At 42.3% G+C, this 23,552-nt stretch overlaps 1 protein-coding gene across 1 annotated transcript in view; it reads left to right on the top strand.

Annotated features, from left to right (window-relative positions):
* LOC124791505 overlaps positions 1-22,047 on the top strand; it is a 528,144-nt gene extending 506,097 nt beyond the window's left edge. The window contains 1 exon segment of the mRNA XM_047257865.1: positions 18,334-22,047. Coding sequence (XP_047113821.1) covers positions 18,334-18,447 — 114 coding nt within the window. The 3' untranslated portion in view covers positions 18,448-22,047.
* The last annotated feature ends 1,505 nt before the right edge of the window (positions 22,048-23,552 follow it).

Here is a 23,552-nt window from a genome sequence, read left to right as displayed (position 1 = left end):
ATACGGTTCATCCATTTTAAAAGTTTCTTTAAAAAATTGCTAGTATTACTGATAGTTTCTATTTATTGATTTTACATTGGCAACTGCTTTTCTTGGATCGATGAAATATTTTTTGTGAAGTTGCCTCTATTCCAAACGATAAATCGAAATAGAAATTAATCTGACCACATGATTTCCAAGTAAGTGTACTGAGTCGCTAATAAAGAAAAGCAGATTCTACATAAGCTTGCTACACAAATCGTAACATTCTGATTTAGTCACTGAGAAGTTTTGTGTTAATTTTTGTAGACATTTTCTTTCCTGTGTAGTTTCTGTTTCTCTGTTTTCTCGCACTGTTATGCGTAATTTTTCCATATATTGTACATTTTCAGTTCTTAAGATTGTGTTTGCTTTATTGTGAATAACTTTCCACACATTGTAATACTATTTGTAGCCTGCTTTCAATAATTTGAGATTTGACGTTTGGACACCAGCACGGTGACATAGCTATGAGGCACACTGTAATCACGTAACACACTATTATCAAAGAAAATGTAATGTTTGTAGCAATATGTTACGACAGTTTTTGTAGTCCTGTCTTCCTCAGTTGCGAGTAACATTATGTTCTATTAATAATTTTTACTTTATGGACCGTCTGACTACAACTGAATTAAACAGAGTTTTCGTGCCATACGCGTTTCGCTTTTATTCTCCGCAAGGCATCTTCAGTGGCTTGGAATATGTACATATTTTTTCTATTTAGTTTACATTTTGGGCAATGTACCTATAGGTTATAAACAGATCTGATTGTTGGTTTTTGCTATTATAGGTTGCGTGGACGATTTTCTACATTTTACTCTTCTGTTACATTCGTGAAATCTGCTGTTGAGATTCTGCAACATCTCAGCTGGGATACTGTGAATTGCATCCAGAATTCTCTGTTTTAACTCATCCAGGGTTCTTAGTCGAGTCGTGTAGACTTTGCTCTTGAGATAGTCCCACAAGAAAAAATCACAAACGGATAAATCTGGTGATCTAGGGGGCTAGGCAATGTTACCGAATCGTGAGATCACACGGTTGCCAAACAATTCTCGCGCGTATGCCATTGATTGCTGTGCAGTGTGTGAAGTCGCTCCGTCCTGTTGAAACAGGCTTCTTGAACGTTTCGAAAGTTGTCGAAAGTTGTTCAATGCAAGTGTAACGAAAGTTCGTAACATCTCCACGTAACGATCGACATTGATAGTTATTGCGTTTCCCTGTTCATTTGCGAAAAAATACGGTCCGGTAATCTCATGTGACGAAACACCACACCATACACTAACGTGTAAAGGGCGCTCGTGAATGTCATTAGGATCTGTGTTTACCCAGTAACGGTAGTTCTGTTTATTCACGTAACCTGGGAGATGAAAATGTACCTCATCTGACATCCACAACTTGTTTAGAAATTCATCGTCATTGTTTATTTTTGTTATAATTTGTTGACAGAATCCTAATCGTAACCGGTAATCGTTGTCCTTTAATAGTTGCACCATCTGTAGTTTGTACGGATGAAAGTTTAAATCAAGATGAAGAATTCTGCAAACACCCTCCCGGGAAATTCCAATCACTGCTGCTTGCTTACGAATTGAACGCCGTGGGCTCCGTAAGACAGACTCGCGTACAACACCACTGTTCGCTGGAGAACGCACTCTTCTTGGTCGTCCTGTTGGTTTCTTCTTGAGGGCAGGTCCAGTCTCTTCAGAGTTATTAATCCAACGTTTTATAGCATGTTTCGGCGGAAGTGTTTCATAACGTCCTAAATCATAAAAACGTAACTTCTTCTGCGCCGCTACGAAACTATCATTGTTTTTATAAAACATTTTTGTGGCTAACGCACGCTGTTGTCCGTTCCAGTGATCCATGATTACTGAAATGGCGGATTGTTTACTCGCTAACTGTCACGAGTCCGCAGTGCTGCCACCTGCCCATGGCTGCCACTACTCATTTCAAACATTCCCATTATTCTGTGTCACCCTGTGTTTCGAGAGACAGTTGACAGTTAAGTACACATTGTGTCTGAACATTCCAAACTTCGACAGCAGCAATATTAGTGCATCAAAACTCATTGAGCGTGTTGTTGCTACGTTAAAATTAATAGCTCCGGAGTCATCACACAACCCATTTCTAAACCAACAAAGTGCCATGAATACACGTGGTCTGCAGGAAGTGGTACGTGCCGCAGTGTGGTGCTGTTTTGCATAAGATAGTAGGTGTCTTCAGATGGTGATGTGCTGTTCGTGATTTTGGTCACTCAGTCACGAAAGTTCATGCGAAATGATATACCTACTCCAACAAGTTGTGCTTGCAATAAATGAGGAATTCAAAGCATACAAAAACAATTATTTGCAAAATAATGTCACATAGTTTCCAAAGATCAGTCAATACTGTTTACAGACTATGATGATGTGTGTGGTACTTCCTCCCACCATTAACAAACGTTCGATTAAAATTAGAGTCTTACATGCCTTATACCTGCGTAGACACTCGATACTAATCGAAATGTGTTTGTTTAAGAAGAAAAAAAAAGACCCAGTAATCCAGTGATGCAGTGGAATTAAGCGAATATAACTTAATCTTCAAACGTCTGTCAGGGCTATTTAAGTACAGTGCTGCACAGGTCTTTATGTTTCTTGGCTGTTTTTATCTATTATCCTACAGCCATTAAAATGTCATCCCCATGTAGGAGACATGCTTTCTGAGCCCTGACAGAGATGGAAATTTACCGTCTAGCTATCTGCTAAAGCCTACCACACATATTTGAAAGTATTCGCCAGTTGGACTCCTCCTCCTGCGAAGATGCCGAAGGCTGCTAGGCACTTTAGAGCAGAACAAGCAAACTTGATGAATCACAGAAACGTATATGTACTGAACAAGTGAACCCCGCCCCCCCCTCACACACACACACACACACACACACACACACACACACACACACACACACGCACGCACACATCGTGTCTATATCAGGGAGGGACTGCCCTTCATGATCCCCACACTTTCGTACAGATGGTACAACGCATGAAGTGGACAGTACACCCAGCGCTGTATCTGAGCATTGTTTCGCACAGGGTGGTACAGCACACTAGCAGGCCAGTAAACTATAGTGCTGTACCTGAACGTGGTTTTCCATGGGGCGGTAGAGCATACTACACAGCCAGTTACATCCTCAATTACGGTATTTGCTGGTTGTATTCCAATCTCCGTCTCCCTCTAGTACCATGGAAATTATTCCCAGATGTCTTAACAGGTGTCCTACCGTCCTGTCCCTTCTTATTGTCAGTGTTTTTCCACATATTTCTTTCCCTTCCGATTCTGCGCACAACCTCCTCAATCCTTACCTTATCAGTCCACCTAATTTTCAACATTTGTCTGTGTCACCACATCTCAAATGCTTCGACTCTCTTCTGTTCCGGTTTTCCCACAGTCCATGTTTCACTACCATACAATGCTGTACTCCAGACGTACATCCTCAGAAATATCTTCCTCAAATGAAGGCCTATGTTTGATACTAGTAGACTTCTCTTAGCCAGGAATGCCTTTTCCACCATAACTAGTCCGCTTTTCATGTCCTCCTTGCTCCGTCCGTTATTGGTTATTTTACAGGTAGCAGAATTCCTCAACTTCATCTACTTCGTGACCATCAATCCTGATGTTAAGTTTCTCGAAGTTCTCATTTCTACTACTTCCATTAATTTCGTCTTTCTTCGATTTACTCTCAGTCCATTCTGTGTACTCATTAGACTGTTGTTTCCATTCAGCAAAAAGATCTTCAACAGAAAGATCATGTATTCCTTTTTCGCTTTCCCTGAGGATACCAATGTCATCAGCGAAACTTGTCATTGATATCCTTTTATCTTCAATTTTAATTCCATTCCTGAACCTTCTTTTTCTTTCCCTCTTTGCTTTTCAATGTATAAATTAAACAGCAGGGGCGAAAGACTACATCCCTTTCTTACACCTTTTTTTAATCTGAGCACTTCATACTTGGTCTTCCACTCTTATAATTCCCTCTTGGTTCTGTACATATTGTATATAACCCGCCTTTGCCTATAGGTTATCCCTACTTTTCTCAGAATTTCGACCCATATGAACGTGTCTTGATTTTTCTTTAGTCTTGCTTCCATTATCAACCACGATGTCAGAATTGCCTTTCTGGTGTCTTTACCTTTTCTAAAGCCAAAGTGATCGTCATCTAACACATACTCAATTCTCTTTCCTATTCTTACGTAGACTGTTCTTGTTAGCAACTTGGATGCGTGAGCTGTTAAGCTCATTGTGCGATAATTCTCGCACTTGTCGGTTCTTGCAATTTTCGGAACTGTGTGGATGATGTTTTTCCGAAAATCAGATGGTATGTCGCCAGACTCACAAATTTACTCACCAACGTGAATAGTAATTTTGTTGTTCGTTCATCGATCAACTGAAGTACTTCTTGTGTAACCCATGATTTCTTCGCAGTTACCTTCTTTGTACCTACAGTTTTCTTTCTAACATCTGTGATTGCACTTTTTAGTGATGCCCACTATCTTCAACCAAACTGCCTCTCAAACCTGTTCCTCATTGCAGTATCGCTAGCTTCGGATAACTTCACGTGTACCTCTTCATTGCTTAGTACTTCCATGTCGCACTTCTCTGCGCATTGATTCTTTCAGAATAGTCTCTTAAGCTTCATTCTAGTCTTCATCACTAGAAAATTGTGATCTAAGTCTACATCTGCTCCTCTGTACAGCTTATAATTCAGTATCTGATTTTGGAGTCTCTGCTGCTCATAATGTTATCTATCTGAAATCTTCCCGTATCTCCCGGCCTTTTCCAAGAGTACCTCCTCCTCTTGTGATCCTTGAACAGAGTATTCGCTATTACTAGCTGAAATTTGTTACAGAACTCAATTAGTCTTTGTTCTGTCTCATTACTATTACCAAGCCCATAAGCTCCCCTAATTCTTGTACTCCTTCTCTACAATTGTATTCCAGTCCCCCACGACTACTAGATTTTCATCTCCCTATGCGTATTGCATTACCTGTTCAATCTCCTCATATACTTTCTTTATCTCATAATCTTTGGCTTGCGACGTCGGCATGTATACCTGAATTATATTGGTCGTTTTTGGTTTGCTGTCGTTCCGCATAAGAACAACCTTGTCACTGATCTGTTCACAGTAACACACTCCCTGCCCCACCTTCCTGCTCATTACGAACCCTACGCCCGTTATACAGTTTCCTGCTGCTGTCGATGTTGCCCTGTACTCATCTAACCAGAAAATCGTGCCTTCTTTCCATTTCACATCATTGCCCCCCCCCCCCTCCCCCCCACTACATCTAGACTGAGCCTTAATTTCCCTTTTCAGATTTTCTAGCTTCCTACCAAGTTCCAGCTTCTGACATTCCGCTCCCTGATGTGCAGAACGTTATTCTTTCGTTGATTATTCAATCTTTTTCTCGAGGCCACCTCCTCTGTGGCAGTCGCCTCCCGCTGATGCGAGTGGGGACTATTCCGGAATTTTTTGCCAGTGGAGCGGTCATCATGACGCTTTTTCAATTACAGCCCACATGTCTTGCGGATACACGTTATGCCTCTTTAATGCAGTGGTTTCCATTGACATCTGAATCCTTATGCCGTTGATCAGTGCTGATTCTTAGGCCGTTTGCCTTCCCGAGGGCAAGAGAGTGCCCTGAATCTCTGTCCGCTCCTACGCCCTCTTTGACAAGGCAGTTGGTAGAATGAGGGTGACTTCTTACGCCGGAAGTCTTTCAGCCGCCAGTGCGGATTATTATTCAAAATTTAAGCGATGACGGGTTTCGAACCCCAGACCGAGGACGTTTTGATTACTAATCAAAGACTCTGTCCTTAGACGTCGGGCGACGAAATATTTTATATGCCTGTTATTGATTCTTATCGTTCACACACAGTTCTTAACTTACTCAATATACCACTTATTTATTCAACACACTATCACAGTTTTTTTATCCATTGTACTAATTAACACTCTGCCTCTCACCGCATTTACCTCTATTTACTTTTTAATCTCACATTTCATATTCCATACGATTTCACATAATGCCACTCTTCAAAATTCTGACTGCCTGCACTTCAACGATTCACTACCTTCCCGAAAACGTACTAGCACTCCAATCAAAGACCTCGCTTTATTGACACTGCAATTCTCAACATAGAACTTGGCTCAGTAAGTATGGTACATTTTCAAGCTGTTACGACCTTCATGCATTTATAACACTTCCGACGGCCTAATCATCATCTGTTGTGTGCAACTCAACGTAATCGCCGTCTGCAGGCCAATGTGACACCGAATGCCTGCTCACGCTACATGGCAGAGACGACTAGGCCAGCCTTCTCAACTATAAAAGGAATTCATCATCGCTGCTGGACAGACATAAATGTGTCTTTTATCAGTCACATTGGGAAGATACATGTACTAATTAAACGGCAATGGGCGTTTTTATATGGTACTGCCCCATGCTTATTTTCCTTTCGCGAAAGTTTAATGACTTCGAAGTAGCAGATTTGGAACTAAAGCTGGAAAAGTCAAAGGACAGCGAGAATGCGTCCGAACTACAGACTGCGCCCTAATGGAAGAACACTTCTGCACATGGAGGAAAGTGTTGTTGTATTTACTGTACATTGCTCTAATAGTTTGTAACCCGAGGATGCAAAGAATCACGTAGTGGGAACCTCTTACTTCACTGTTTTTCTCATAAAGAGTCTTCGAAGAGGCTAATGCTATTCATTAAGAGAGGATTGCATGTACTAGTTGTTAGGATGTCGGGATGAAGATTAACTGGTTCAGTGTTCCAACATCAATCGAACGAATTTTCGGTATTTTGTCCCTTCTTTGGTGTCGAGCTGTTAACTAACATGGCGAAGCATCTGATAATGCATTGGTTCACTTTTGGCAGGTGTTCTACCTATACGGTTCATTATGGCATTGATTGTATAGGTCCTTAGCACATGGCTCGACATGATTTCTGTAGATAGTAAAAAAGAACTTCCTGATCTCGTACATACTTCTGTTACATCATAAATGTATTCGATATATTAATGCCTGGCGAATCTGAAGATCAAGAACTATACTGAAAATCATTTAAACTAGTGTCTAGCATTGCGACATGGAAAATATTTTTGGGTTAAAAAAAATTTCTAATACCATGAGAAGGACATTAGCCGTGAAAACATGTAACTGCTTAACCACTGGCATAAAAGACGGAATCAAGAAATTTTTCTCTCGTGTGAATGTGGTCCATCACAGAAAACTGCGACTTCTTTCCTTCGTACATCTCTGTGTTAATTTGTCAAGTAGGCATTCTTGTATTAAATTGACTCTCCAGTCTCTATAGTAGATGTGGAGTAACAGGGAGCTCGATTGTGGGAGGGTTATTCGTTTCCATTGTTCCATGATTCAGTCACTGTGTTGACGTGCGCACTGGGAGTATAAATGGAAATGTCATTCGATCAACGATGTCACACGCACCGGTCGTTTGCAGCGGAGCTCTGTTTGTAACAGCTTGCAGTTTTTGGAAACACTTCTGCCTTCGTGAGTCCTCCGGTGTCTGCTGAACGCCAAGTCGCAACCAATTGTGCGTTAAGGAACGGGCAAGTCTCCAAAGTCCAAGTTATTGAGCGATGGGTGGAAATCTCGTGCCTCGTCGTCCGCAAGCAGCTTCACTGCAGTTGATCCTCTTTCGATACACCCAGCGAAGGTGGAAAAGAGCTTCGCTGATTTCATGATACTCGTTCTCTTTTGCCGAACGGTGACAATCCTCTCTTTGTCACGCTGCTTCATGTCCGAAAGAACAGACACATTTTGATCTTGCAGCCACTATGAATCAAACACAAGCGAATTAGTGACATTAGCTGCTTGTGGGCATAGATTTAAATCAATGAGTAAAGTTGAAATTTCTGCAGGATCGTGAAAAGCAGGAGACACAAGTTCGAATCCCGGTCCGGAACAAGTTTTCAACTTTCCTCGTTGATTTAAATTAGTCCCTATTAGCAGCTAATGTCCAGGACATCGAATCGATATTACGATTTTTCTATACATACAGCACCTGTTACACAGGATGACACATGAAACCACCCACAAACTGTGAGGACCACACATACATTATCTTTATAGGCTATACATATGAGAGAGACATTGGTTATGACGCGCAATGCAACATGACCCACTCGTAACCAGTCGCTTCTTTTAAGCCTTCAGTGTATCGTATTTGTTGTTTACATGTGAGGTTCCGGATCCAGCATGGGCTACGACCTGTTTGAGATTCCTGACATGATTTCGGTGAGACGAGGGACATCGTCGCACCTACGACCATTATTTTGGTGACATCCACTCCACGGTATCTTTGCTGTTATGTACGCTTTGGGAAAATAGTTAGACCTTGATTCTCAGTATTCCGTGATAAAGTCCGGTAGTGTCTCTTAAATGCGTGCACGTGCTACGGGTCAGACCACGTAACTGTTAGGATGCTATCCTAGGACTAAAACCTGCACATTCACCAGCTTCAGAAGGTGCAGGCGGTAGTACCATCCGAAGTCACAGCTAGTACGAAATTTGTGCAGTTTTGTATATTTTATACAAGGCTATTACAACGGTCTGAATAGCACATGCTGCTGCTGCTGAGGGATCTCACTAACAAATTTTGTCGGTAAACAGTAAACTTTTAAGGTTTTGTATACATTGCACAGAACCTGAAAGTCTTCCAACAACATCAGCTGCAACAGCTGAACATCGGTATCTGGGTACGTCACGTACTGCTTTTGTGCAGCAACCTGTGGCGATAGCATCATGGAGCTGCGGCACGTATTGCCGACGTCAGAGAGGCGTTTAGTAGTTTTTTGTTAATCTATATTGTCTTTCATTACGCTTTCGACAGTTCTGATGACGGAGAAGTAGTAGTATCTTCATTGTGATCTATCTTATCTGACTACACAGTGTATTTGAAAAGAGTTTACTCCCTGTCTACCTATACAGCTTGCGAAGAAGTCTACGGCTTGTATCTTCTTTCTTTGTTAGTAAAAAAAGTGATTCGGTTATGACAGTAGCATATCTTGCATATGACTTCAAAAATTAAGAGATGCTGCATCCCATAGATCGCTAAATATACATTAAGAATAAAGTTTAAGTCTATTTTTATGGTCACGTCAGTGCGTAAACTCTTATTCGCTGATGCACACCTGTGAAATGACGCTCAACTCGGAGGTAAGCCGGTTCGAATCCTGGTGGTAAAAACATTTTCAACGCCAGTATTCGGCCAGAAAGGGGAGGAGAGAAACGAGCCTTAAGTTTCTGATCACCAGACTTTGCGCCAATATCCTAGATTAAATTCGAAACCTATCCGAAGTGTCTCATAAAGTGAGGACTTGTGACAGTGTTCATAATGATCCGTCCTTCGGATGGGACCTTTAACACCGGCGGCCCCTTTGTGCTAACGCAAACATGAACCATACTATAAACTATACACGCTTCCGCTACATTCATCTACGCTCAACAACTCTCACACATCGACCAAAAAGGGACCATGATGTGGGGAGAAACAAAACCCTTTCTGGCTAGGCATCTGAATCTACCAATTGTTCTCCCAACCAACAATGTCATAAGACTCTTTCTTTCTTTAGTGTTTGGTGTTGTTAGTTCAAAGTAACATCGTTTTTCAGAAATATCTGCCCATTTTAATGTAACCGTACATGTTCTGTACTTATGTTAGTAAGAACAGCATTCAGAAAGGCTATAATTTCGGAAGATCAAACAACCCGGTTGTGTCACCCCAGTGATTTGTGCATCCGAAATTATTGCTTAGCCTCAGGGTCATGACATTTGTATGAGGGGCAATTAAAAAGTTTCCATTCGAAGGCGGTACAGTTCAGAATCGGGATGTCAGTAAGGCGAAATCACTGTGAACACTGCGGCAATCATCCCACCGATGCACAAGGTTGAAGATACCCGTTTGGTAAAAACACAGTGTATTGCTGCTTGGAGAAGTCCGCAATTGCCTGCTGCAGATCCTCGTCCGACAGGGATCGTCGACCGTTCAAGGCCTTTTTTAAAGGATCGAAGGCTTGATAGTCGGATGGGGAGGGATCAGGACTATAGGACAGGTGCTCGAGTGTCTCCTACTTGTCCATAGTGGATGAGGTCGGCCTCCCAGATCGACCAGCGTCTTCTGTCAAATCGCGACCGGCACATAACTTGGCGTACCATTCTACAATAATGGTTTTCGGCAGATATGCTACACAATATACACACATCAAAAAAAGTTATGCATCATCCCCGTTCCCAGAACTCCTGAAGATAGACGCTGACTGTGGATATTATATCACAGACACAGTTCTTTGACTGTTCAGAGATGTCACTAAACCCACCCAAAGATGTAAATAACAATGCATGAACTGCGCCTATTAGACAGGGGGAAACCGACAGCCGATCAGTTCCAGTCATTCAACCAGGAAGGAGGTGCGCGGCTCGTGTTGTCTGTAGTTCAGCCATGCCTAGACAGTCAACACCACGGTTCGATCGCCTCCGCCTTGTTACTTTGTGCCAGGAAGGGCTCTCAACAAGAGAAATGTCCAGGCGACTCGGAGTGAACCAAAGCGATGTTGTTCGGACATGGAGGAGATACAGAGAGACAGGAACAGTCGATGAGATGCCTGGCTCAGGCAGCCCAAGGGCCAATACTGCAGTGGATGACCGCTACCTAAGGATTATGGCTCGGAGGAACCCTGACAGCAACACCACCATGTTGAACAATGCTTTTCGTGCAGCTACAGGACGTCGTGTTACGACTGAAACTGTGCGCAATGGGCTGCATGATGCGCAACTTCACTTCCGACGTCCGTGGCGAGGTCCATCTTTGCAACTACGACACCGTGCAGCGCGGTACAGAGGGGCCCAACAACATGCCGAATGGACCGCTCAGGATTGGCATCACGTTCTCTTCACCGATGAGTGTCGTATGTGCCTTTAACCAGACAATCGTTGGAAACGTATTTGGAGGCAACCCACTCATGTTGAACTCCTTAGACACACTGTACAGCGAGTGCAGTAAGGTGGAGGTTCCCTGCTGTTTTGGGGTGGAAATATGTGGGGCCGACGTACGCCGCTGGTGGTCATGGTAGGTGCCGTAATGGCTGTACGATATGTGAATGCCATCCTCCGACAGATAGTGCAACTATATCGGCAGCATATTGGCGAGGCATTCGTTTTCATGGACGACAATTCGCGCCTCCATCGTGCACATCTTGTGAATGACTTCCTTCAGGATAACATCGCTCGACTGGAGTTGCCAGCAAGTTCTCTAGACATGAATCCTATCGAACATGCCTGGGATAAATTGAAAATGTCTGTTTATGGACGACGCGACCCACCAGCCACTCTGAGGGATCTACGCCGAATCGCCATTGAGGTGTGGGACAGTCTGGACCAACAGTGACTTGATGAACTTGTGGATAGTATGCCACGACGAATAGAAGGATGTATCAGTGCAAGAGGATGTGCTGCTGGGTATTAGAGGTACCGGTGTGTACAGCAATCTGGACCACCACCTCTGTAGGTCTCGCTGTGTGTCGGTACAACACGCAATGTGTGGTTTTCATGAGCAATAAAAAGGGCGTAAATGAAGTTTATGTTGATCTCTATTCCAATTTTTTTATACAGGTTCCGGAACTCTCGGAACCCAGGTGATGCAAAACGTTTTATAATGTGTGTATATTCTTCACTCTCCCGTGAATGTCTACCGGTGTTTGCCAACAAAGCAGTAACAGCACGTTGGTAATATTAACGTCGCCATAGTTCACGTCTCCACATTTACGGCATGCGTGTCGGAAAGACACGAATGCCACACCAGTCCCTTTTCTATGTGTCCGTGCTTATACACCCGCATCAGAGTAGCACTACACCGGATATATACTGCAGCAACGCCCTCAAACGGAAACATTTTGATCGCCCCTTATGTAACATCCACTTTTACATTCAGGCTGTACGAGGTAGTGTTACAGTGGCTTATGGCATCCTTGCCACGTCTAGAGAGCGTATGGGAAACTGAAAGAGCATGCCAAGCCAGTCTTGTCGTTCAAAACAACCTAGGCCGTCTGATCAAAAGTATGTGGACACCTGTTAGGCCGGCCGGGGTGGACGAGCGGTTCTAGGCGCTACAGTCTGGAACAGAGCGACCGCTACGGTCGCAGGTTCGAATCCTTTCTCGGGCAAGGATGTGTGTGATGTCCTTAGGTTAGTTAGGTTTAAGTAGTTCTAGGTTCTAGGGGACTGATGACCTAAGATGTTAAGTCCGATAGTGCTCAGAGCCATTTGAACCATTTGTACACCTGTTAGTGGGCATTAATGTTGGGTGTGTCCACCTTTCACGTTTGACAGGTTAAACTCTTGTGGGGACACTTCCAAAAAGGTATATGCATGCCTCTGAAGGACTGAAGCCCATTCATTCTCAAGAAACGAAGCTAGAGAAGTTAGTGACGTTGGACGCGGGACCTGGGGCCACGTCGACATTCTGACTCGTCCCAAAGATATTCCTTTATGTTCAGGTCAGTCCGTTTCAGGCAAGTAAATGTCCAAAAACTACAGTCTCATAGAATGTGTTTTGTGGCAGGGTATACTGCCATGTGATACAACCATCGTCTACGGACTGCTCGTTTACTGTATGCAGTATACAATGCTGTAGGATGTGTTCATATCCTTCCACGTTTAATGTATTCTTAATTGCAGTAATTGGAGCTTACCCTAACCACGAAAAGCACCATAAGCCGTAACACCACTTCCTTCATACTTCACTGTTGGCACTACATACAATGGCAGATGAAGTTGTCCTGGCTTTTGTCACACCCAAATTCTTCCATCGTATCGCCACAGAGTATACGTGATTTATCGTTCCAAACCAGTCATTCATTGTCAAGTAGCGGCGCTCTTTACACCATATTGCGCGTCTCTTGTCATTGACTACAGAAATACGTTGCTTATGAGCAACTGCACGATCAGTGTAGCTCATTCCTTTTAAGCCCCTACCTACAGTTACTGTGCTGCTTGCACTGCTAGTAACACTCTGGAACTCGCGAGTGATACCTTTCGCGATATTTTTTTGTCACCCTCTCCAATGCTCGACGGTCCCTGTCGGACCGTACCTGAGGTCTTCCTGGTCATGTTTTAGCTGTGATCGTTCCTTCGCTTTTCCACTTCACACTCACATCACCTACAGTCAATTTCGGCAGCGTTAGAAGCTTTGAAATGTCCGTGATGGATTTTTACTCAGTTGACGTCCAATAACTAGTTGCGAACCCACTACGCTGTCCCATTTTGCTGTTACTTCTCCTCTGCTGACACCACGTTACTCCCTCCACCTTTTATACTGGTGGGTCCACCTATCGCGACATCTAGTGATCAGTTCCGTAGGGCAGTCCACACACTTTTGGTCAAATAATGCACAAAGCGTAAAGCCTATAATCTGCACGTCAATCAGACTTACACAACTGCGGAACTGGTTACAAAGGATTTCGAGACTGAGTGCGGACCTGAAATAAAAAGAGATCATCAGGCTCATGTGAAATATTAATTGTTGCTGGAAAAACTGTGATTTTCAGTTTACCACGAAAATTGTGTAAATTCGCGAATAGTGGAACAGGAAAGCATGATGTGTTTGCGAGCGCCCTGTACATAGTGAAGAAAAAAGCAAGTATAGAGGAAGTGCACAAGTTTCCCACAGCATGAGCTTTGCGAGCTACCTTCCTATCAGGACGTTGGGATACATTATTTTTGTGCTTCCTCCATTAACAATTACATTTCGTGCTCCCTCCGTCAACAATTACATGCATGAGAGACAAGCACTCAAAATTTTGTACCATTGTGGTTAACGTAGTCAGACAAATGGTTCAAATGGCTCTGAGACCTAACATCTGATGTCATCAGTCCCCTAGAACTTAGAATTACTTAAATCTAACTAACCTAAGGACATCACACACATCCATGCTCGAGGCAGGATTCGAGCCTGCGAGCGCAGCGGTCGCGCGGTTCCAGACTGAACCGCCTAGAACCGTTCGGTCACTTCGGCCGGTGTTGTTAGACAGTAAAGTGTGTTGTTATGCATTAAATTACATTAGCTATACACATATGCACGATTGTGGAGCAGTTCTCCATACAGGTAAATGTATAATGCGAGGGTATTTTCTCAATGCATTCAATTACGAGGGTTGCCCAAGAAGTAATGCACCCCATTTTTTTCTTCAACAATTCTTTCTTGAACGTAATGAGAATTAAACACACGAAAGAGTGGTGTTTTATCTACACACCCTATTTTTCCACGTAATTTGCATCCTGTTCTATGGCCTGCCTCCTGTGCGAAACAAGGCTTTGTATGCCCTGTCGATACCAATCAAATGGAAGTCTGGGGGGGGGGGGGGGGGGGAAGCAGGTCATGTGTGTCAACCGTGGATGGTCTCCCCGACCGCTGCAAGTCGTGGAGCTCTGCCGAACCGCTGTCTGATGACCTCACCCTCCGTGTCCAGCGACTACCTACTTCTGTCGACAGCAGATGCTCCATAGACTTTGCACAAGCGGTTCTGAATATTTGTCACAGTTTCTTTCTCTGCAGTGAGTCATCCAGTGACGGTACGTTGCTTGTAACGGACATCACATACAGACGCCATTTTGAAACTGCCCTGCAGCTACGCTATCTGTCGGAAGTGATGGAAACTTGGCGCGCTCATTCAGGAGACTTCAAATAATACATAAGTAACACTTCGCATTCGTAGCATTGTTTTCGGCTGAGAAAAAAAAATGCGGTGCATTACTTTCGGGGCAACCCTTGTACACTCCTGGAAATTGAAATAAGAACACCGTGAATTCATTGTCCCAGGAAGGGGAAACTTGATTGACACATTCCTGGGGTCAGATACATCACATGATCACACTGACAGAACCACAGGCACATAGACACAGGCAACAGAGCATGCACAATGTCGGCACTAGTACAGTGTATATCCACCTTTCGCAGCAATGCAGGCTGCTATTCTCCCATGGAGACGATCGTAGAGATGCTGGATGTAGTCCTGTGGAACGGCTTGCCATGCCATTTCCACCTGGCGCCTCAGTTGGACCAGCGTTCGTGCTGGACGTGCAGACCGCGTGAGACGACGCTTCATCCAGTCCCAAACATGCTCAATGGGGGACAGATTCGGAGATCTTGCTGGCCAGGGTAGTTGACTTACACCTTCTAGAGCACGTTGGGTGGCACGGGATACATGCGGACGTGCGTTGTCCTGTTGGAACAGCACGTTCCCTTGCCGGTCTAGGAATGGTAGAACGATGGGTTCGATGACGGTTTGGATGTACCACGCACTATTCAGTGTCCCCTCGACGATCACCAGTGGTGTACGGCCAGTGTAGGAGATCGCTCCCCACACCATGATGCCGGGTGTTGGCCCTGTGTGCCTCGGTCGTATGCAGTCCTGATTGTGGCGCTCACCTGCACGGTGCCAAACACGCATACGACCATCATTTGCACCAAGGCAGAAGCGACTCTCATCGCTGAAGACGACACGTCTCCATTCGTCCCTCCATTCACGCCTGTCGCGACACCACTGGAGACGGGCTGCACGATGTTGAGGCGTGAGCAGAAGACGGCCTAACGGTGTGCGGGACCGTAGCCCAGCTTCATGGAAACGGTTGCGAATGGTCCTCGCCGATACCCCAGGAGCAACAGTGTCCCTAATTTGCTGGGAAGTGGCGGTGCGGTCCCCTACGGCACTGCGTAGGATCCTACGGTCTTGGCGTGCATCCGTGCGTCGCTGCGGTCCGGTCCCAGGTCGACGGGCACGTGCACCTTCCGCCGACCACTGGCGACAACATCGATGTACTGTGGAGACCTCACGCCCCATGTGTTGGGCAATTCGGCGGTACGTCCACCCGGCCTCCCGCATGCCCACTATACGCCCTCGCTCAAAGTCCGTCAACTGCACATACGCTTCACGTCCACGCTGCCGCGGCATGCTACCAGTGTTAAAGACTGCGATGGAGCTCCGTATGCCACGGCAAACTGGCTGACACTGACGGCGGCGGTGCACAAATGCTGCGCAGCTAGCGCCATTCGACGGCCAACACCGCGGTTCCTGGTGTGTCCGCTGTGCCGTGCGTGTGATCATTGCTTGTACAGCCCTCTCGCAGTGTCCGGAGCAAGTATGGTGGGTCTGACACACCGGTGTCAATGTGTTCTTTTTTCCATTTCCAAGAGTGTATTAGCGCAACAGATGAGAAAATATCTGTCACAAGATGTGGTACGCAGGTAGCACGTAATGTTTATATGGATGACGTGTTCACTGAAACACACTAGGAACACGAGTAGAGAGGGCGGGTGAAGGGTCCCGGCGCACCTTCTGTCAGCTGTCCCGGTATGACAGACCGAGTGCGATCATAGGGCAGCGGGCTTACCGGAGACCACAGCAACTGTCTGAACAAACAGCGCGCACACAACTATTGTCGCTCCTCCATGACTGAGAGCAGGAAAGCCAACCACGCTTCTGATCTAGCGCTCGACTCGTAAGTACGCCGGTTCGAATTCCGTGGTGGAAAATCTTCGCCACTAGTATGTAGTCAGCGAGGGGAGGAGAAGTGCTGGCGTAAAGTTCTTGACTTAGCGCACATGCCCCAGATTAATTCCAAACCTTTCTGTAGTGTCTCACACATAACAACACAGACACAACACCACACTCATCACAGCCACCCAGACGACACAGATACGCGCTTGACACTTCATAACAGGTCAGAGGAGGGCAAAAGCAAAGACCTGCACTAGGCTCTTGTACACTCATTTTCCGATATGGAACTCGAAGTTCTGTTAAGAGCAGGAAAATATGGCCGTCCACAAGCTTGCCGCCGTTTATCAGTGGGCTACAAACTACAAGCAAGCCGTGAAACCCTCTCTTCGATCCTTGACCAATTGAACTTTAAGGCCAATAAAATTCTAAGAATTATATCGTTGGTGGTCTTATAACACCGTTAGAAATTTAGTATATTGAAATATCTACTCCACAGATTATTATTGTGTGCCGTGAGAAAGGCCGCTGCAGCACGGCCAAAACATTGCTTGTTTTAGTGTTTTAACATTTTAATTCTCTATATGTAAAAGGAAATTACCTGAGTGACTTAATCATCGTCATCACCCAGCCGAGTGCGCTGATGATAGAAACTTGAAATTTGGAGAGGGTTTTTTTTTTTACTGCAACGTTGTTTTGTGAGGGATTGTTTGCAATTCCACGCCTATGGGGATGAAGTAGAGGATGAAAGGTTTTTTGAAAATATGTCGCAATTAAGCAGTTTTGAAACAGAACTACGGAAATTGGTATTTGGTTTCTCGGTCAGAAAAAATAATACATGCTTCAGCATTCAAAAAAATTGTTCAAATGGCTCTGAGCACTAAGGGACTTAACATCTGTGGTCATCAGTCCCCTAGAACTTAGAACTACTTAAACCTAACTTAACCTAAGGACATCATACACATCCATGCCCGAGGCAGGATTCGAACCTGCGACCGTAGCTGTCACGCGGTTCCAGACTCAAGCGCCTGGAACCGCATGGCCACACCTGCCGGCGACTTCAGCATTTTTGGGTATTCAATCGCTATGGGGGTAAAATAGCGGGTGAAAGTTTCTTTTGGAAATAAAGTACTAAAGCAGTTTTAAACTAATCCCCATGGAAATTGATGTTTGAAATCTCGGGTGGAAATTAACAGAAAGTGATTCACTGTTTCTGGAAATTCACCTCGAAGTGGATGAAAATGTTTATAAAAATATTTCGTTACATTAAGATGTTTTTAAATCTAAATCGGCTTTGTAAATTGGAATTAAATTTCTGGAGAAATATGTGATAGGGGATAAAGTTTCTATGGAAACATAACCACAAGAATTGGAAAGACAGGACGTAGAAAGACCTCCGAATCCAGCATCCAGAATCGCTGTTTGGTGAGAACGACATTCAGAAAAGACCACGCGTGCAAGTTTAGAAGATGCATGATTAGTGAGCAATATTAAGGTTCAATTTAAGAAAAAAAAAAATCTATGTGGACCATACAATCTACACAAGCGAAACAGCGGGCGCTAAGCTAGTATTTTACAAGATGGCTTGGCAGTACACGCAGAGAGATTTAAGTGCAATTGACGCAGGCCGTGCAAGGCTACGTATTTATAATAATGATCCCTCCAGTTTATTTTGTACTTCTTTACAAAATAGTGTCCCGCACTTATAGCCAGAGGATAGGGCATGGGAAGTACACTAAGCTGAGATAATTTTGGGTGTGTTCGCAGGGCCGCGTGTTCGGCGTGACACTGGGCTGCCTGCTCGGCATGATCCCGCTGCTCTTCCTCAACAAGCAGCCTTCCAGCCCCTCCCAGCAGCAGCAGGACGCAGAGCCCACATGAATCACCGCCATCGCTGTGACATCGCGCAACTGTAGTTCTAGTACACCCGTATGCCATCCTACGTGGACAGAAAATTTTCCTTTGTGTTCATTGGTATCTGGATTGTGCTGCACATTAGTCAGCATGGATTGTTTTGGATATGAAATCTTTTCTCTCCTTCTGTGAACTTTCCTGTGAATGCTAACATGTATATGTGACGAAAATGAAACACCAACACAATTAGATTTTATATAAAAAACTAAATAAAAAGAAATGCACCTACAGTTTACGACACCTTCTTGTTTCCACTGCTTTTCAACAGGTAACATGCATAATAACAATAAATTTTTAATTTTATTTTACCACTTATCAAACATTATTGATAAGTCAAGAAAAGAAGCTGTTAAGGAGGTTTGGTTTGTTATTCATTTTGTATTAACCTCATACAAACCAGTAAATTTTAACCGTATTTTAGATTGTAATTACAATTTTTGTTGCATTATTATTTCTTTTTATTTTTAACCAGTGTTGCACAGCGTCAATGTATTTAAAGATCAACATGACAAAGCCACTAAAAGATGCTGTGATGTGTATTTATTTACAGATAACTAGTTTTGGTCAAGTCTCAGATTAACATTACCTCAGATTAAAGGAGGTTTTCTTCACATCAAACACATAACTGGGAACAACCATATTAAACTTTATGAAATGGTAATCCGAGACTTGAAGACGATTACTTGACAGATGGGTTGTCCATAAATAAAGCCACATCACAGCAGCTTTCAATGGTTTTGTGAAGTAACTTTTTAAAACTATTTCTTTTCTATCATTTTATGGCTGACCATTATGTCTTCTGTTATTTTCAGTAATGTTATTTTAATTGATTTTTTCGTCTTGGTTGAATGTTTGACTTCTGGGGTATGCTCAGTCTTTGAACAAAAATTTTTGTGAAATAAATGTAAGAAAAGAACTTAATAAGAGTAACCATAGTTCTTTCACATATGGAACAGAGTCTGGCCATCTCCCTACTCTGTAGAAGTACGTTTTGTTTATGCTGACGACGATGATAACCACATATCTCTTGTGATCTAAGACTTTATAACATACTTGTTGATTAAACAATTCTAATGTGTGCTGACAGATCTGCTTATCAGAGCTTCAGATGACAGAAAAATATTTCTTGACAAGATCCTGTAGCTGGGTCACATCAGTGTTTTAGTCCTAGCCATCTTACAGAAACCAAAATTTGCTATGGAGCCCCTGAATTGCTTTACTGTCCTTGCAAATCTCTTCTTCTCCTTCTTCTTAATTTCAAAGCAGTGGCTATAATCAGTGGAAACCTCACCCTTGTATTAAGTATGCTAATGATTCTCAGACACAATTTAACACAGAGTACATATGCAAAAATGTTGGCTACATTATTTGTACTACAATAGCAAAGGTAAAATAACGTACATGTTGTCAACAAATAAAATTGTTGGTCAACTAACAAAACTCTTTAACAAAATACTGTTATTGTTATTTTTGAGATATCTTCTAATGTTACATGGTTTGCTTGTTAAGGAAAGAAAATAATATGATTTGTTAAATGGTTTGCACAGCAAATTTGTAGTGTTACAGTACATCATTATTTGATTATTTTTGTGAGTTCTCTTGCACCTCATCATCAGTTTACGATTTTTTGAAGACTGAAGATAATCTGTGAATGTATAAACCCCTATCATGCAGTCACTATTCCAAAAATGAACATTAATCCTCTCTATTCTAATAAAAAGATGATCCCAATGTTTTTGGATGCACAGTTATATTTACTGCTGTAAATTGTTATTTCTGTCTTAACATGCATTAATTTGTAGATAAACTGTTTGACAATATAATATTTTAATGTTTCAGCTTCAAGAATGTATAATGTTGGTCTCATTGTTAATATGAACTTATTGTTTATTTTTGTTAACAGAATAATATATGTATATATCTATGTTGTAAAAATATTTATTTTTAGGAAATGTATGATATTACTTGATTGTTCTGACAAAAAGTATAATATATTTTATAAATTAAATTTTAATTAATTTTTATTAAATTAAATGAATTACAGCCTAACTACCCATAGCTATACATTGTAACAGATTGCTGTCATTCAGCAAGTTCTCTAAAGAGACTTTTTTGTTTCTCAGATGTATAGTTTGGAATTGAAGCCTATTATAATTCATAGCATCAAAAATTATTTCTGTGAAACGAAATCTACATGTGCTTCATATACACAAATGATAAGAAATAACAATGTTGTAACTGCACTTACGACAATGTTAGATATATGAAAAGGAGAAATACAATGTAATATTATTCCTTTGCTTAAGGAAGACACTTAATAGCTGTCTGCCCCTGCTCAAGGTATAAGGGAAGGTAGAAGCTTTGTAGCAGCAGATATCACATGCATCTCTGTATTATGTAACACTCTCACATCTGATAGGACCAAACCACATAATGATTCACACAACTCACTCAATGAGCTTCAGTAGGATGCTTTTCCTCTTCTATTTTGTAAGGAACTAGATAGCATCAAACATATATATTGCTGTTGTAACTAATAGCTTAGATACTGAAAATTCTGGTGCTACATGAATGTTATGTAGTAGTACACATGACTCTGAAGAAAACTGGCATGTACTTACAAGAACTGAATACAAAAAATGAAAGTATTGTAATGAGGTCCACAAAATTTATCACTGAGAAGATCCGAATATCTAATGAATCATTATAGTATTATGAAGTTTGATTGTGCCCATGTATCTTCCATAGCTGTTATCAGATGGATCAGGTGCAGATTACCAATTTACATTTGACATTTATCTTTTTCTCCTTGAATTCTTATGAAGTTCAAAAAACTACTATTAAAATTAAGTTGATACCTTATTCTGTGTAATTGATTCAGTTTTGGTTTAATGAGCTTTTCTCTTAGGAATAACTAGAAACCACAATTGTCTAGTTTTTAAATTATCCTTACTGGATTTATTTAATTTTGATACATAATATGTACATAATTACTATTTTGGTATCTGTGTTCTTCCTATTCTATTTGCACTGTGCACTGAAAGATGTGAATATTAAAGGATCTGACACCTTATGAGGGTAGTCTGAGTCATGTTCATAAAGTGCTCAATTTATGATATGTAAGTAAATGAATTTAATTAATAGTCAGTGTTACAGTTCTGCTACAGACATACAGCTATTTCCATTTTGAAATCTGTCAGAATGACTCAGTGTTGTGTTAAGTGTGACATGATTCTGAAATGGATTACAGTGCTACAATTATTTGCATCCCAGTATAAGAATTGTGGTGCTTTAACTGTCTTGAAAGTCTGACGTTTTTCTATTAATTCCAGCTGAAACTACCCACAGATGTGCACATAATAATTATAAACAACAGAAACAGTGTTGGAACAGAAATATATTTTTAACGGCCTCAGAATGTTAAAAATAGCTGCTGTATATTTCATATGAAACAGATCTATTTCATGTTATGAGTGACTGCCAGTACTTCACAAGAAACTTCCTGTAATAACTATTTTCGCAGAAAGCAACTTCCTTCTTGTAATGTTTGAGAAAATAATTAAAATATCCAAGCAATAACACACTTTATCTTTGATTTCTATCACCATTATTTTCAAATCCCTCATAAAATGAAGTTATGGTCACCACATTGCTTCACTAGACATTAACCTTACCTTCTCCCATCCTTACGATTAACCTGGTTATTAGGAGATCTACAGCTTGATGTGGACACAAAATCACCACATAACTTACCATTTTTGCAAAATAAAAATCATTGATGGAGATAAATGAAGCGATAGGCGAGGAAAAAAATATTACAACAGACTGAGGATTGTAATGTGAAGACGCTGATATTTCAAATCTATTTTGACATGAGGTTTTCGTACAAATGAGTTTTAACGAAATTTGACACAGGCTGACCACCATTTTTGGAAATCATAATGTCAACCTGTAGAAAGTATAGTGATGTTTCTATGACTGTGGATAGTCGTAAACACCAAAAAGAGATATATGAAGATAGTAACTGTTCTCGAAAGAACAGAGACCATTGATGACTGTGCAGCGTCTCTAAAATAAATGATAATTAATTGAAACCCTGAGCTGCCAACAGGTATTGTTGATATACCTCGATGGAGACAGCTGAAAATGTGTGCCCCGACTGGGACTCGAACCCGGGATCTCCTGCTTACATGGCAGACGCTCTATCCATTTTTTTTTTTCGCAGGCAAGTGCTCTACCATCTTTTTTTTTCTTTTTTTTTTTTACATGACAGTCGCCCTATCCGATTTTTTTTTATGAAGAAAGGTAGGAGAAAGGAGAAACAGAAACCTTTATTATTCACAAAATAAACATAGTACGTCCTGACACATGATAACTGTCCTGGAAGGAACCTCGCTGCCGTCCTACCATGCAGCATGAAATAACAACAAAATCAAAATGGGGCCACCTCCGGCACCCTAAAGAAAAGTATTTATGGATATGAAAACAAAATTTGAAGTACATCCATTTGCTAACTGTTCAAGCGGGAGTTTTTCGTAGGTCGCATACTCGCATAGTGTTCTTAGTCGATCACATTACTTGGTCGGTTTCACAACGAAAGCACCGCCGCTCATCTTTGCGTACCCGGCACACCCCAAGTATACGGCGGGTCCGCAAATACCGTTACCAGGAAATTGGCATACCAATCCTTGTACTTTTGTAGCCGTAATAGTTTTGTGTGTCCATCTTGCAAGTATTGCCAGTAAATCAGGACGTTCAGTAAGTTCGTACGTGTGTCTCTATAGATGTAATGGACCGTCATACCTGTGATCCACGCCACTGCGTTCGTCTTATGACGCGGAAAATACGTTTCCTCTGGAAAAAATACTATGTCAGAACAGACTGCTGTATAGATAGTGCGCCGCATGAACGCTATTATCTTTCTTGCGAGAGTCCAGACAGCCAATGCCTCGCCGCAGACCAGCCGATGGTCGTCCGTATCCAGCACGCCGCATTGCTGACACAAGGGCGAATCCGCCAAATGTATTGCGTACTTTTTATCATTTGTAGGGTATTTTCTGTTGACGATAATG

Source organism: Schistocerca piceifrons, chromosome 1 (assembly GCF_021461385.2).
Source record: "Schistocerca piceifrons isolate TAMUIC-IGC-003096 chromosome 1, iqSchPice1.1, whole genome shotgun sequence".
Taxonomy (NCBI): Eukaryota; Metazoa; Arthropoda; class Insecta; order Orthoptera; family Acrididae; genus Schistocerca; species Schistocerca piceifrons.
The sequence above is the reverse complement of the archived record's forward strand: the minus strand, read 5'-3'. Positions and strand labels throughout refer to the sequence as shown.